Source organism: Lytechinus variegatus, chromosome 4 (genome assembly GCF_018143015.1).
Source record: "Lytechinus variegatus isolate NC3 chromosome 4, Lvar_3.0, whole genome shotgun sequence".
Lineage (NCBI taxonomy): Eukaryota > Metazoa > Echinodermata > Echinoidea > Temnopleuroida > Toxopneustidae > Lytechinus > Lytechinus variegatus.
The window spans coordinates 21,839,275-21,856,638 of NC_054743.1; the positions used below are offsets into that span (position 1 = coordinate 21,839,275).

The following is a 17,364-nucleotide window of genomic DNA, read 5'->3' on the forward strand; positions in this document are numbered from 1 at the left end:
CTAAAGTCGGGTTAAACTTAATCTTTCACAGCAAAGACTGTGGTGTCAACCGGTGTACATAGAGTACCACACCAGTTATTTTACACCGGTGTTAAATTGACAGTGTTAGTTTAACACCTAGGTGTTATTACAACACCTTCGGTTGTTACATTTACATTCCTTAGTGTAATGTTCAATCTCTAGGGTGTGGTTTCAACACCTCAGGGTGTGGTCCTCTATTAACACCAACTGGTGTCGGTTTTAACACCACCGTTTGTACAGTGTAGGTTTAAAGTTGTGGTTTAAGCATGGATAGCCAGTTGTTACATAAATCACTCGGTAGACATATCATCTTTCAGCTCATTTGGCTCTCAAATCATTCATAATTGTCTAGGAAGTATACATAGATTATATTGTCTTCACCATCGATGAATCAGGAAAGAGCACAGTAAACATAAGAAACGTTCAACTTAATAAAATTTTGATTCTTTTGGATTTCCGTACTTAAACCACAACTTTAAACCTGAGTTTAAGTTAAACCTGCTATACGGGTCTATGGCCCGTATTCTGAAGTCGGGTTTAACTTAAACTCAGGTTTAAAGTTGTGGTTTAAGTATGGAGAGCCAATTGGAGCATAAATCCCCAACAGTAAACATTCAGTTTATTAACTCATATGACACCCAAATTGTTCATAATTGTCTGGGAATGATAACTGAGGTATTTTCTTCATTATGAAAGCAAAAGGGAAAAAAATATCACACATAAGAAATATAAAATATAAACTAAATTTTTTATTTCTTGGCTTCCCATAATTTTAGTACAGAGTTAGACCGTGGTCTAAGTTAAACCTGCTATACGGGCCTATGAGTTTAGCTTGTGGGGGCGCCGCGACGAGAGTCATAACCGGTCATGAACCACGAGTCCACGACTCGTCTTGGTCTCGTGGTTACGACACTCGTCTTTCAATCTCAGGGACGTGGGTTCGTTTCCTAGTCATTGCATGTGTTCCTTCAGCAAGAAACTTACCCATATTGTGCTGCACTCAACCCAGATGGGGTGAATGGGTACCCGGTATCGGAAGAGATTCCTTGAATGTTTGAGCTCCTGCAGGTAGCCGATCTAAAGCTTTCTGCTCACTCATGAAATTTCGATCTGATGAGCGTAAGTCAGAAAGATGTTCGTGTTCAAGTTTTTTTTATCTTTGCATGTTAAATCTAGACAAAAAATGCTGGTATTCCATGCATTAACTCAAATATTCATGTGCTTGTTTGAAAATATTACATTGGGTGAAACGCAAAAGAGCAGCTACTATTTTATATATATACCAAGCGTTTAAAAAAATCTTCCAGATCATGAGGTCCTAGGACACTAATATAAAATAGGCTGATTTATTTTTTAAAAGGTCAGCAGACCTGTGAGAAAAAGAATACACAAGACAATGTAATGTATATGGAATAAGCCTAGGGCTACGTTAAAATGTTTAATTTTGATGCAAAATTTGATTCTGTTTGGTTTCACAAAAATAACGAAAAACAAATCTGTCTCATCGATGCAGCCAGTTTTAATAAACATGATAAATATGGCATTACAAACATTGATGCTAATACATAACAAACAAATCTAAACAAGAATGGCTAAATGACTGTATTCCACATTTATTTTGGAAAGAAAGTTTCGATTCTCCCACCGCGGTGCACGTGCACCGCCACCCCCCCCCCCGACGCTTGTCTCACGTTGATTTTTTTTGTAATTTGCCATAAGCCATGTAAGCCCTGCATTCGGATTTCTTGTTCACTTTTTTTTCTTAGAAGCAGAAGTTGATGACCCTGAAGGCGCCATCGTATTTGGTAAGGCTTAAAAAAAAATCAGAATCGCTGGCTCGTAGGACATAAAGCGCTTTTGGGGTCTCGAAAAAGTCCCAAGGAAAAAAAAATGAAAAATTAAATATTATTGAAAGAAGATGAAAGGAATTGGGGTTGAAATGTTATATTATTTGGTGGATATTATTTCAACATCTATTGTTATTACTACTGCTGAGTACGAACCTTTCTAAATAGCAAAGGTTTCACGAAAAATAATCATAAATACTGCATATAAAGATTTACAGAAATTTGCACCCTGAATTCCCCTTTTCATTTTTTACTAGGGGCCTACGCATATGAGAATACGTTAATGAATCATGAATGTGTTCAAAATTGTGAAATACGGGAGAAAACGGCGTCCCGGACTGTTTTTTTTTTCTAGGCGCGGGATTGACACAGAGAGAGTCGTCAGCTTGCCAAATTCCATCCACATGGTTGTTTTTTAATCTTGAAAAGGAATACATGTCATATAATTCATATATATACATACACATTAATCATATTCAAGATATACCTAAGCCTACAAGGAGGAATAGGGGAATTGTATGGGAATAAAAATAAACAGAAATGAGGGATCTGTACGCGTGAATCAGTTAATAAAAACTTTGGGGATTTCATTCTTTGGTAGCTATTATGGTCATGTGTTCAATCCTCCCCGCTGCACCTTGGTAAACATTACCAGACCTCTTTGGGGTGACGTCACACAACCATTTGTACACGTCATCGATGAAGTCATTTTGGTGTTCCACAGGGATGTACTTTATCCGGTAAAAGAAGCACCTTAATTGACCTGCATGAAAATGGAGATAAGAGCGATGACAGTTTTTACAAAATAATAGCATCCACGAAGGCAGGGGGTCGATGCCAATGGAATCGTGGCGCGTGCGTGTGTTTGTATTTGAGTGTGTGAGTCAATCATATACGATTATTTTCGCCTGGGACCGAAATTTAGGGTCACTATCCGAAAGAGATGACCAAGGCTCAGACCTTGAACCTCTGTATCAATTCGTAACAGGCGCACGCTATATCACCCAGTTATCGTGGACTTTGTCAAGCTTGATACCGGTGTACGCTCTTAAAAATAGTTGGGCAAAAAATGCTCAACTTTTAACCAACCCTGGGCAACATAATTTCCACGCAACTAACATCTGTCCCATTTGGGTAATAAAACTAATAATTGGGTAATAAACCTGCTCAATTTGATAATATTTGCCCAGAATATATATTTTTTACCAAGAACATACATTTCCCCACACAGTGGACAGTATGTTGCCCAACATTTTGAGTGTGTATAGTGCCCGTATAGTGTAGGCCAATTTAGGATCTGAAGCAGAAAGACTACACGAAGCAGCGCCAGCTGACGGGTGTGGCCCTTTGCATCCAATATCTGGTAGAATCTATTCAGCGAATGATTCTTCTGCGATTAGAATTCAGTCCAAATTTCTATTGGTTCCAAACTAAAAATAGATTCGACTTTACATATAGAAGATGTTTATTTGCACCTTCAAGAGAAGTGCAAAGCCGGTTGCACCTTTCCAAAAAAGGTTAAAATTGCACCCAGTTTGACGTTTGATCTGCATCTTTAAAGGTGCAAAGTTTAATCTATTTAAAGGGATGGTCCGGGCTGGAAATATTTTTATCTAAATAAAGTAAAATTCACAAAGCAAAATGCTGAAAATTTCATCAAAATCGGATAGCAAATAACGTTATTGAATTTTAAAGTTTATCGATATTTTGTGAAAACAGTTATATGCACATCGTCATGAATATTCATTAGGTGAGCTGATTATGTCACATCCCCACTTTCCTTTTACTTAAATATTATTACATGAAATCACAAACTTTTCATTTCTTCTTACATGTGTAAATGGTGTGTCTCCATTCTGATGAAATGAGTTGCGGCAATAATAACTAATGCACTTAATCAGTTGTTAATACAGTTGTTTTAGTTCTCGGTAGATCTTTTTTTAATAAACCTTATTTCATATAATAAAATACAAAAGAACAAGTGGGGATATGAGATCATCAGCCCACCTAATGAATATTCATAAAGACATACCTAGCACTGTTTCAACGGAATAATGCAAATCTCAAAAATAAAAAAATTGTATTTTGTGATCCGATTTTAATCAATTTTTCAGCATTTTACTTTGTGTATTTTGCTCTATTTATTGAGATATAAATATTTCCAGTCTGGACATGCTGGACCATCCCTTTAATAAGACGGCCATGGATCCAAATTGCATCGGTTTTCCTATATGCCACCGTGCCTGGCCGTCCGCTTTGTCCGTTTGGCCAATATTTCAGGTGGTAATCATGATAACTGTAACACATGTGTTACAGTTGTCATGATTGTTTTGAGAAAAGTACTTGTAAGAAAATGATTTAACCATTTTTTTTTGGGGGGGGGGAATCAGGTAGTTTGGCAAATTTAGTCATATTGTTTCAACATTTTTGTGTGTAATTCTTATTATGGGGAACCAAACGTTGCAATCATAGGTGTGTGTTTTAAGGCTTTATCTCATTCCACACGACCCACCATTACTTTCCTATCATGTGCGATTGATCATTGCAGAATTAAAGGTAGATTTATAGAAATCACTGACTCCGGTCAATGACCCTTCTCAATCATGCTCTGATAATGTGCGGAAGAATTCCGCGGAATCAATTAGACAAAAAAGGGGTTAAATGTGCTCATTTACGAACAAAATAGATAAACAGTGATAGACGTCGAATAGTCTAGTGTGGTATTACGGTTTATTGCAGGAATACCTTGAAACGACTTGACAAAACCTATAAAAATCGTATCATCTTCATGATGTTATGAGTGCAACCAGCTCTTTCCGAGTTTCTTGATTTAGGAATTCAATTCAAGTTCTTTTCATTTCCAATTTACTGGTCTTTGATATGTAAAGAAATATTTCATCCATTTGCTTTGTACAGAATATTTTGATCAACAGAAAATATTGTAATGTCCTGGGGTATATGTGTAATACACTCTAAAAAAGGATTCGTCAAATGACCAATCTGTTGGTTAATATGTGTCCGACCGATAAAATTGGTCAAAAGCAACCGAATTATTGGTTCAAATCGATCAAAATTTTGGTTGATATTGACCAATTTTATCGGTCGGACACATATTAACCAAGAGATTGGTCATTTTGACCAATCCTTTTTAAGAGTGTACTATGCTAATAAACACATCGATTGATCAATGCTTCCAACTCCAAAGAAAGATGCCTAACATCTTATTTGACTTAACTTACGAATAAGATAATGAGGTCAGGATTGAGGATGATTGTTATAAATTGGGCTCCAATTATTGTTCCTTGATTAATTGGAACGAGTGACGGTTATATTATTTCTAACAAAGATGCAACATTTTGCAGGCATGCTCATTGTAGTCGTTATGCTGATGTGATAAATTCTGACCATTACTCGATTTCTGGAGCCAAAAAGGACTGCACAATATTTCTGAGTGTGCTGTCATTAACACGGCTTTAGGCCTACTATTTTATCAAGTGTTTATCAAGTTTATTTCCAGAGCATACAACGTGAATCTAAACTTAATACCTGTTCTCACGATAGTGATATGCATAGATGCTGATTGTTCTTTTGTCGTGTTTTTCCTACTTGGTGAACTACCTGGATGTTGCCAGAAAGAATAATCACATATGTCATTGAAGTAAACCATGACCATGCCGCAGCAGGCGGGGGTGGCAGCTGCCCCCAGAAATTGTGAAAACTTGCATTTTTCTTTACTGAAAGATACATAATAATTGACCAAAAGTATGCACGAAATCTATAAATTTCTCTTTACAATTATGCAAACGGCCCGATGATTAGCTCAGAACAGCACAGCACCAGAAATGTGCAGTCCCTCTTGACTCCAGAGATCGAAATGGTCAGAATATATCACATCAGCATAATTGACATACACGACTACAATACGCATGCCTGCATGATGTTGCCTCTTTGTCAGAAATAATATAACCGTCACACATTCGAGTTAATTAAGGAGCAATTGGAGCCCAACTTACCATATCATCCTCAATCCAAACCTCATAATCTTATTCTTAAGTTAATCCAAATGAAATGTTATGCATCTTTCTTAGGAGCTGGGGCACTGGTCAATCGATATTTATTCAGACATAGTACCACTTATACCCTACTACAATACAATAATTTCTGTTGATTGAAATATTCTGACAAAGCAATGAAGGAAATGTTTCTTTACATATCAAAGACTAGTAAATTGAAAATGAATTGAACTTAAATTAAATTCCTTAAAAAAAGAGACACTCGAAAAGAGCTGGTTGCACTTATGCTTATTACATCATGAAGATGATAAGATTTTAAGGGCATTAGGGTTTGTCAAGTTGTTTCAAGGTATTCCTGCAATACCATGATACCACACTAAATGCATTCGACGTCTATCTCTGTTAATCTAATTTGTTCCTAAATAAGCCCCTTAATATATTTAATGTCTTAGATACAGGCTTCTGAAAATAAAGAACCCACGAAAAATTAGACTTCTAGGATTCTAGTCGCTTTTAGTGTATTTTAGCTACATGTTGACCTTTTGACCTTTCCCTGACCTTGTCTTGACCCTAATATCTTCTGGATAAGGACCTCTGAAGGTGAACTTATTAAAATCGAAAATAAAAAAAGTACAAACATGCACAAAAAAGGAAAAAAAAACCCGAAAATAGCTTTCTTAACACCTTCAGTGTAATTTGCCATATACAATGTTACATTGTTACAGAAACGAAAGTTCATTGACCTTTTGCTATTTCGGTCATAACTTTTTAACGGGAGGTCAAGAGTATATGATTGTGTACACTTTTTTGTTCAGTATAACCAGACAAACAATTTGATGTATAACTCGACACAATCGGGGCAATTCCAAAAATTGACCCCTATTGACCACATTTTGACCCCTCACATGGTCAAGATGACCATTAGAAATTTGTCACCAAGTTGAAAGTTGTTCCTTGTGATGTCACCAATCACATAAAAGTGAAAAATCAGACTTAGCCAATTTGTCGAAGTAGCCGGTAAATCATGACATAATTATGCTGCCTGACTATTATGCAGATTTCCCGTATAAATTTGCTTAATTTAGCGCGTAACGGGTGCGTGTATAAAACATGTCCAATGCTGATGCGCGCTTTTGTCACAGTGCGCCAAACTGACGCCTGTTACCATGGTTAGATACGCTATTTTATTCTTATTAAAATAATCGTGAGCAAAACATCAAAATTGTCCCATACTGTTTACGATATTCTGAAAATAATGTTTGATCTGAATATATATCAAAACCCGTGGCTAGTAAAAATAAAAAATACATTGGATTAGGCTTATCTTACCTTTGGTTTGATAATCAGCCAATAAATTGGTGGTTCAAAGCAACAATTAATACACGATTGGACGATATATACTCTCAAAATTGGCATGCTGAAATGTTTTCTAATTCACTGTGCTTAAATTATCGCATTTTCAAAGAAAATTGCAGTTGTGAATTATCTCTTCTAAAATTGCCTTTCAAATACAGAATTACTTTAACAAGATTCCGGTGTGGAAACCACCGTCTGCCAATAACATCTGGTAGATTTGCAAATATTGAACGATCACAGAGAATATGCACTATGTATGTAATACAACAAAGCTGGGTGATGAATTTCATTATTTGTTCGAGTGCCCTGCATTTCTTACAGCAAGAAAGAAATATATTGATGGTTCCTCTACAAGCCGTCCAAATGCATTGAAAATGTTTAAGCTTTTCAATTCTTCCAAAATGTCAACATTAATAGATTCATCAAAATTTTGTAGCATTATAATGGATAAGTTTAATAAATAAATAAATAAAATATTTATGTTAACATTTTCTATTTGAAAACACGTTCATGTATATATGTAAATAAACAATAATTAGGTAAAGGAAAAATTAAATCTTAATTCTCTCTAATTTCTTAAAAAAAATTTTTATCAATTTTTATGCCAAAGTCCAATATAATTATATAAATATCCACGTTAAATACACATATCGGTGCCTTTGCATTGCAGTTCCAACTTTTTCAATTCTATAACACGCATTCATTCGTCTTTATTTATTATCATTGTTAGAACTGTTTCTTTTAAAAATTATTGTTATTACAATCATTTGTCTTTTGGTTCTTTTCTTTTTTCTCTCTCTCTTCCCCTTTTGTTTTTCCTTCTTTTCCTATTTTGTCTCTCCTCCTTCCCTCAACAATTGATTTAGAGACACATCATTCCTTTTACTTTTACGTCTCTAAGTAATTTCATGTAGTATTTATTCCATTACTCTGTAACATGTGATTGTATATATTTGTAAATACTTTGTAAATATAATTGAAATGATTTTGAATATGTTATGTTCTATATGATATTATCCCCAATACCCGAATTAGGGTGACATGGGTAAATAAATCATTGTCATTGTCACTGTTTGAAGAGTGGACTCATGAATAAAAACAGTGGACTCATGAATAAAATAGCGTATCTAACCATGGTAACAGGCGTCAATTTGGCGCACTGTGACAAAAGCGCGCATCAGCATTGGACATGTTTTATACACGCACCCGATACGCGCTAAATTAAGCGTAATTTATACGGGAAATCTACGAAATTTCGCATGAGGTGAAAGAAAGATGCTCTATTCAACGAGGCGTTAGCAGAGTTGAATAGAGTGTTTCTTTCTTTCACCGTATGCGAAATCTCGCACCATTGCACGAATAAGAATATTCGCTATTTGTGTTGTACAACGCCTCGGACTTTAGCGAAAATATCGGGGAAAAGGGAGTTTTTTCTTGCAGTATCTATGAAAAGAGAGCAAAAAATTGAAAGCAAAAAGCAAATCCCACAAGCGCACATGACGACCTCGAGCAGCACTGCGCATGTAGTCAGCAAGCTATGCGCGTATTTAACCTTCATTTACTGAGCGCAATGAATTGAATCGTATTGTGACGTCACCTCCCAAAGCCGTGCAACGGTACATTTTGGATGGTACGTCTTGCGTGCACCGGTACGAATGTTAGCCTCTCATTTCCTCGCGTACAAGCTAAGAAGGCGTTATACAATATACAATATTATCACCCGTATCAGACATCTGAGCTGGTCATTTACAAAACCGTATTGCCCTACATTTTTCTGAATATCGGGAAGGGTAGGTATATTGTTTGTATTTTCCTCGGTCTCAATGCGCGTATTTACTTTGCATGCAGAGACAATGCAAAATATACCTTTGTATTTTCCCTGGTCTCACATCCGGGCATTTGTGGATGCGTATAAAGCCCGGGTATAAGAGATACGCTTCATATTAGGATCCGCGCACACAATATACGTCATAATAAAGACAACGCTGGATCCGAGCGCTTGCAAGTACGTCATAATGGTAAAGTGCAGAGCCTAGACCGATATTAACATGACACAATATAACTATTTCTAAAAGAAATATCCTCATTATCATGATTTTTCTAGATATCTGATTTGGATGATAATAACAATATTGACTGGCTCTTCTTTCGGGAAACATAAAATATATTGCCCTTAAAAGACCCATGTTGCCCTCGTCTAAAGACTATAATATGACAATATGATTCTTTTGCTGGCAATATATTTGATGTTCCCCTCAAGTCCAGTCAATATTATATAAGTAGATACCCGCACAATTGAATAGATTAGATGTCGAACTTACTTTTAATTTCATGTTCTTTCCATTGAACCCAGGGTGATTCCTTTACCTCTGATTTTATAATAGAGAATCCTACTGATCTCATCAGGTTGAGAAAGGAGTCAGTACTTTCCACCGGAAAAACTGAATTGTCGCAGTTCTGTAGGTTTAAAAGTACGATGTTTTAAAACCAACCAAAACAGAGATGTATTGTACTAAGCTATCAATATTAACATTTCGGTCTACTGCTCTAATCTTAAGATGAAGGTCTCCTACATTTTAAAATGTATTTATGTTGATATATGTATATATATATTTTTTTTTCTGCTTTCTAACAATAAAAAAATATTGTGGTTCGTTGCAAGAGGGCGGTGTAGGCAGTGGCGTAACTACGGGGGGCACGTGCGCCCAATCGGCTGCCCCCCCCCCCAAAAAAAAAAAAAAACGGGGAAAAGGAAAAAAAGAGGGAGAAAGAAAGAAAGATGAAGTGGGAAAGAAAAAATATTGTTCATTGTAATGTTACATTCTTACTATGTTATGTTGTTACATACGACCATTTCATAACTTTATGAAACATAATTTGCTCAGGCCATATGTCTTCATCGTTCCTGGTGCTCGCATTTTCTGTTTATCAAGATATGTACTAAAACCTCCCGTTTTCAAGTGAATACACACCAAATATATTTCCTCGCACTTCGTCGAACTATCAATGTTTTATGTCGTGACATATCCTTTTTTTCATATACTTAAGTGATTGCCCAACATTCATACAACATACAAAAACATCCTGCCCTTGCTTACGTTCGCTTTGTGGATTGATGAGATATGTCTGTTCATTCATGAAATCCTACTACTCACTACAACAAAGCCGAACCAAGTAAGCTCCTTACCTCCAGATATTTTCCCCATCTGTGATGCTTCTGAAGCCATACTTCGCAGGTTTCACCGTATCTACTCCCTTCCCCATGTATGTGCCAGTGCGTCTCGAAGTCAAGGAGGAATAAACCACCAGGTTTAAGGCACTGGAAGACATTCCTCAGTACATTCTCCTTGTCGAAGCACCAATGAAGAGCTGTCATACTCAGGATTTTGTTGAACCTTTCCCACCAGTCCGTAAGGAGAGGACCAAACGTCTGCGCGTCTTCTTGAAAGAATCGTATATTGGGTTCCGAGTTTTCCATCTTTGCGTATTCTATCATGCCAGGCGAAATGTCTAAACCTGCGTAAAACCATATAGTATCATGAATGTTAAATAATGATCTCATTCAGAACCGGTTCAGGAAAACCGTTTTTCTAAGATCGCTTTGCAAGCATTAAAGTGGTTTTGAAAAGGGGAACTGAACGCTTTCAGTGGGGTTACATCATTATGGAGCTATCAATGGTTACATGTTTCGCGCGATATTTGGAACCGCACTGTACACATCAATAGCGTACCTAGGATTTTCCACAGGAAGGGGGGGGGGGGGTAAAATCGTCCGCCAAACAATTTGACAAGCAAAAGATGAAGAAAAGAAGCGCACTATATTGCCAGATTTGCTGAGCCAACAGAGAAAAGAGAATGACTGTGTCATTAACCGGATATGTATCTCACTGATCAAATACTTCGAAGCGCGAGCTGAAAATTTTTATATTCATACCTAAAAAATTTGACATTTTAACCACACGGTAACTACGGTCAAGAAGATATGATTGGAACCACTTCAATTCAAGGTCAGAGATTCCAAAAGTGTATTCTAAGCGATTTAAAAGAATGTCATGTCTTATGGTGTCGAAAGCAGCTAAAAAATCTAACAATGTAAGGTTAACTTCTTCACCTTTGTCCAAATACAGCAATATGTCAAAATCTTAGGGGTATATTTCGCACGGGATTATTAAGTCAAAGATGACTTGAACTATAATTATTATTATTTCATTTTTTATAGATTAGACAAGAAGGACCAACTTGACTGTACCATATAGTATTTAACAATGCTAATTCCAGGGAGAAATTAATCGTTATATCACTTGCCAATAGGGAGAAAAGTAGAATATTTCATATTTCACATAAAAAAATACAAAAGAAATAGTAAGTTGATGACGTCATAGTCTCCTCATTTGCATACCAGCCAGGATGTGCGTATAACTATTTGGTGAAATTAAGTGGAAACTTTAAAATGTGATAACTTTCTTATTTTACATCCGATTTGATGAAATTCTCAGTGTTATGCTTGTTGGATTTTTCTCTTTTTATTCAAATCAACTTCTTGTGGGGGGGGGGGGGACCTGTCCTTTGATAAATTGTATTATATTTCTAGTTAAGCATATTATTTTTATTTCAAGAAAACAGGGAATATTGTTAACCGGACAGAAAGTGACACAACTGTTTTATGGACCCCTACGAAAAACAGCATGTGCTGATAGGGTGTTCCATCCCACAAGTGGTAAATAAATAAAATAAAAAAAACATTTGGTCAAAGAATATAGAGATGCGGAATATCAAATAGCGTTCAAAAAGGGGAATCTGGGGTGCACTTAAGAAAATGGGAACAAATCAATGCATAACTGTTTTAATATTATGGATGTACGTGTGTAGATGGATTAGTGAGTTTTGTGACGGGGTGGTGGAGGGGTATGGGGGTAAGGTGAGTGTGTATGGACGTTTTAGGTAAAATCAACTTCCTCTAATTTACCTTTAAAGTAAACTTTTTATCAATTTTCTTTCTTGTACAATAATGTGCAAAAGAGATATTTCTATTCTGTTCAGAGAATATAAGTCATCTTTTACAAAGTCTGTTCTTAATTTGTCGATTGATATATTTTTTTCCCTCTCCTTTCACTAAATTGTTATGGAAGAGAAATTGGGCAGTAAATTTCTTTTGTAATAATTCTGAAAATATGTAATCCCATTTGATACATTTCTTTGTTTCGTATACACTCATGTACAAAATCTTACTTTATATGAATTAAGATTGTAAACTTATTTATTTGAAAGAGGGGGAAATAAGATAATTATTTAAAACAAACAAAAAATAAACTTCGCCACTAATCTTATTACCTCGTTGAGAAAGCAAATACCCAAAGAAGGTGGGAGTCGTTTAAAGGTATTGTTTAACCTGAAGAAAACTTTGTTGAAAAAATCGCAGAAAAATAGTAAAAATATTGGTGAAGGTTTGAGGAAAATCCGTTAAAGAGTAAGAAAGTTATTAAAGTTCAAAATTTTGGATTTGTGACGTCATAAACGAGCAGCTGCCCCATGTGTTATGTGATATAAAATGTATGAATTTCCAATTTTGTATGGTTCCTGATGACTTAATTCTGTTTTCTTTTCATGATTGGATGTGAAATGATTTGTCTATTGATATACAAAAGTTACAGTGAAAACCATTTTCAATTTTCTGAGAAAATGACATTTCATTGATTTTTTACCATTCGCTAAATAAATGTAGGAATGCTGCTCGCATATGACGTCACAAATCAAATAATTGAAATTCTAATGACTTTTTAATTATTTGATGAATTTTTCTCAAACCTTCGGCAATATTTTTATTATTTTTTCTGCTATTTTTACAATAAACTTTTTGGCAGGGTGAACTTCCCCTTTAAAACAAATAATATTCGCCACTAATCTTATCAGCTCGTTTAGCATGCTTAGAAAGCAAATACTCAAACCACAAGGTGAGGGTCGTTCGACGGATTTTCACTACATTCAACGAATAGGGTGTTTCTACGACGGGGCCGGTTGGACTCGTTCAGGGCAACAAGAAAGGACCCCCGGGGAGGGGGGGGGGGGGTGGGCTACTCTTTTATGACACCCATGTGCCTCACCAAAGTCGAAATAGGGTGCTCTGGAGCTAAATCTTGGTCTTAAAATTTGGGTCTCCGGAACGGCTCTTGGATCAACATTTGCTAAAAATGCAATGCTCTGGAACTATAACCACATCAAAAATGGTGATTTCAACCATGTCAACAATGATTATCAAGTCAATGATTATCTTGCTTATAATCAATTAATATATCATCGAATATTTAATTGCTCTGACACAAATTGTTACGAAATCTACAAGAATCACTCTAACATCCTCAAAATGTATAGACTTAATTTTTACGACAATATTAGAATATTTACTTTCCGATGTCGCCAAGATTGCCCTCAGTGATCATTTTTTAATTTCACATGTATTTCTTTCAAACCAAGTGAACCTCTTCATAAACTCGAAAAGTACAGAGATTTTAAGAAATTCCATGAATTTCAATTTCTTAAAGATTTTCGTTAATGTTGCATACTATATGGTAATGAACGGAGTGTATCCGAATCGATTAACCATGATGAACTGAATGCAGGCAGGCATTTTGACAATATATAAATACACAATTTTTTTATCATTTTACTCCATATGCCGAAACAGACTATTTCTATCTTACTCAGGTACTTTTTACTGCTAAACCTAGACTGTTTTCCTGTTTTGGAGCCGGAGATTGGCTATTGTATTGTCATCTTGTCATGGCAACGCGTCTTTAGGTGCGTCTTTTTTCAGTGGGCTTCCTCCATCTTCAGCGCATTGATTTCTTTGAAAGGTGAGTTTCACAATCCGTTTGCCAATGAGCAGACGTCTTTTTTTCACGACTGTTTCAGAAACGGATTTTGAATTATCTATTTTTTTTGTCATGGGCACTGACAGAGAGTGTGACTCTACCTCTCATTTTTTTAGAGCTACCTTCCTTTTCAAATCTACAATTTTATTTCTACGGCATTTACTAAACATTTTATTAATTATTTTATTCCATATGCCGAAGCAGACTTTATATATATACTGTATATATATATATATATATATATATATATATATATATATATATATATATATATATATATATATATATATATATATTCAGTTGAGGCCAAAAGCTTACATACACCCATGAAATTCAGTGTAATTTGTTCGCTTGCCAAACATCGTAAAATTTACGATATCTTCATAAAAATAAATACTACCATGACGAATTTGGTATCAAATGAAAGAGCGTATTAAGCTCTTTTACATAAATGGGATGCTGTTTAAGTATATTTCAGTTGGAAATTTCTTTGAATGAAAAAAATAATATTCGTGCTAAATGTATTATATTGTTTGTTATTGTATTTTCAAACATCGTTTATCAGTGTTCATAGAAATATTTAAATCTCAAATATATATGTTACATTTTCTATCATGATATGTCACCACTGAACAAAAAAGTGTAATATAAAAATATATGAAATATGAAATGTTTTTGTCAAGTTTTTATAAATATAATAAAATATGAAGATTTTTTTGGAGGAAAAATGACACCTAAATATTTTTCAGCTCCTGATGACAAAGCAATATGATAAAGGGACATGACAAACTAATTTGATTGATATCAAATTCGTCATGATAGCACAAATATTTTATAAGATACAGTTAATTTGATCATGTTTGGCAAGTGAAAATTTTCTTTGAATTTCCTGGGTGCATGTAAACTTCTGGCCTAAACATATATATATATATAATTTTACCCTATCTAAACTACGGGATAATAATTGTCTGGGGAAATACACATACATCATATCTAGAACGAATATTACTTTTACAGAAAAAGGTATTGCGCGTTATTTTTAATATGTCCTGGAGATCCCACACAGACCAATTGTTTATTGACAATAAAATCTTAAAAGTAAAAACATTATATCAATATAACTTGGGTCAATTTATGTATCAATTAAATAATAATATGCTACCATCAATTTTTTATTCTTCATTTAACAAAAACAAAACTATTCATAAATACCCTACACGTCAGTCCGAGGAATTTCATTTTCCTCTACCCGGGACAATTCTTGCCAAATCTATCTTCACTTTCGAAGGCCCTCGACTTTGGGGCACTCTTAATATTACTATCAAAGATTCCCCAAGCCTAAATTCTTTTAAATTTAAGTTGAAAAAGTTTCTCCAAGATACTCGTTAGTTTATTTAACTCTTCATCACTCATACATTATATTTTTCATTTATACTCAGCACTATGAACTATGAAATATGATATTTTTCGTTTTCCTGTTGATCCGTATATTCGCTGTGAGTGTCGGGGCAAGAATCTAGAGACCACTGATCTTGCTTTTTTGCTCATTTTCTATTTCTTTTTTTTTCTTTTTAACTATTCATTCAGATAGATTTAAGTTCAAATTTCTACCTTGTTGTATTTGTGTTTTGTTAACATTGTTCATACGTAAATGTTATAGGAGGCTGCATCATACAAGCTTCGCTTTTTAGCAGCTTCCTCCGTTTCCGACCTGTTATCTTGATTATTATACATAATAAATTTCTTTGTTTTATTGATTATAATTATATCAAGATGTATGTAACAAAACTATTGTAAATGTAAATGATTGTTGGAAATGGAAAAATAAATGAAATGAAATGATATATATATATATATATATATATATATACGGCAACACACCACATACACATGTATAGCCAAAAGGCCTGCTTCAATTCAGTGTGTGTGTGTGTGTGTGTGTGTGTCGTTTGGCTCTAATTTCCTACCCGGTTGACTTGGTTGGCTCTCACTGTGGGGCGTTGGGCAGTATACCCAAAGAAGAAGGGCCCACGTTAAACTAGTTTCCAGTAAAATAGTATTGGGACGGTAATGAGAACAGGGGTCCGAGTGTAAGATGGACCAATAGACTCTATCCCCACCCCCAAAACAACAACAAACAAACAAACTCACCAGTAACCGACTTTACGAGAGGAGACAACATTTTACATAACCTTCCGGGACCACATCCAACATCGAGCACGTCGTCGTTTTCATCGAAATCGATCCATTTCAAAGCTTCATCTCGTACTCGATTCTGAAAATAAACGGAACTTATCAAATCATATTCCCGAGCTAGTTCTACTGTGTCGGTATTCATCTTGCCTAGCTTGCTTGGAATGCTCGAGTTTAGTTGAAAATATCAATTCAGAAAGACAGACAATAATTTTTTTTATCAAAGCATTCGAGTCAATCTATAGTGTGCAGAAAACGTCAAATCGTACATGTCCGAGCGTACTAAACATCATGCTTTCAATAAAGACACAGACCATCGCTAAAATTTCAAGGGTCTCATTAAAAAATGAACTTCGATTTGTTATATCTAACCCTTTACCCGATAGGCCGAAGCGAAATCATTTTTCCCACCACAGTAGTGGACATCAATATGAATATTCATGACTAGGCTATGACTAGCCAGTCTAGCCTAGACTAGGGCATTAACTTTAATTCAAATATGGACCTGTCTAATGCCTGCAGCCGACTCATGCCATTTTTTAAATTTTCCCCATAAATTGCATATTGCCTCATTCTGAGCATAAAATATCTCATGGGAAAATTTAATTCACATATATCAAGGTTAGGAGGAAATGATGTGAAATACATAAAATAGAGGGGAAAATCTGAAAAATTGTGTACAAAACAAATGGAGGGTTGTCCACAAAATCAGCCATTTTTTAAGCATGTTTGCCAATTTGATGATCCTATAGAAAGTACAAAACGTTTTAAACATCCATAACTTGCTTATTTTACAACCGATTTTGATATAACTTGTTTTAAATTGCTCCTCTCATTTTACTCTTTCCAATAAAATTGCTTCTCTTTTGGGTTTTGGTTTCCTTTAACAGCATCATCTTGGAAGCCATGTTTAATGTTAAGGGTCAAACGACGATGGGATGAAATCTGGAAATAAAATACGTGATTTTCATGTTTAATATCACAATATTGGTAAATAAACAATATCAGTCGTTGACCAATCGGCACTCGATATTTCGCGCCGGAGGCCAGGACCTAAACTGTAGA

At 35.2% G+C, this 17,364-nt stretch overlaps 1 protein-coding gene across 1 annotated transcript; it reads right to left on the bottom strand.

The window, feature by feature from the left end:
- Window positions 1–2,455: 2,455 nt before the first annotated feature.
- On the bottom strand, window positions 2,456–16,444 carry LOC121412604 (juvenile hormone acid O-methyltransferase-like). Its single transcript, XM_041605384.1, has 4 exons — window positions 16,258–16,444; window positions 10,425–10,753; window positions 9,559–9,694; window positions 2,456–2,631 (listed from the first exon to the last, which is right to left on the bottom strand). The coding sequence occupies exons 1-4, from the start codon at window positions 16,442–16,444 to the stop codon at window positions 2,456–2,458; spliced, it is 828 nt and encodes a 275-aa protein (XP_041461318.1).
- Window positions 16,445–17,364: the final 920 nt, after the last annotated feature.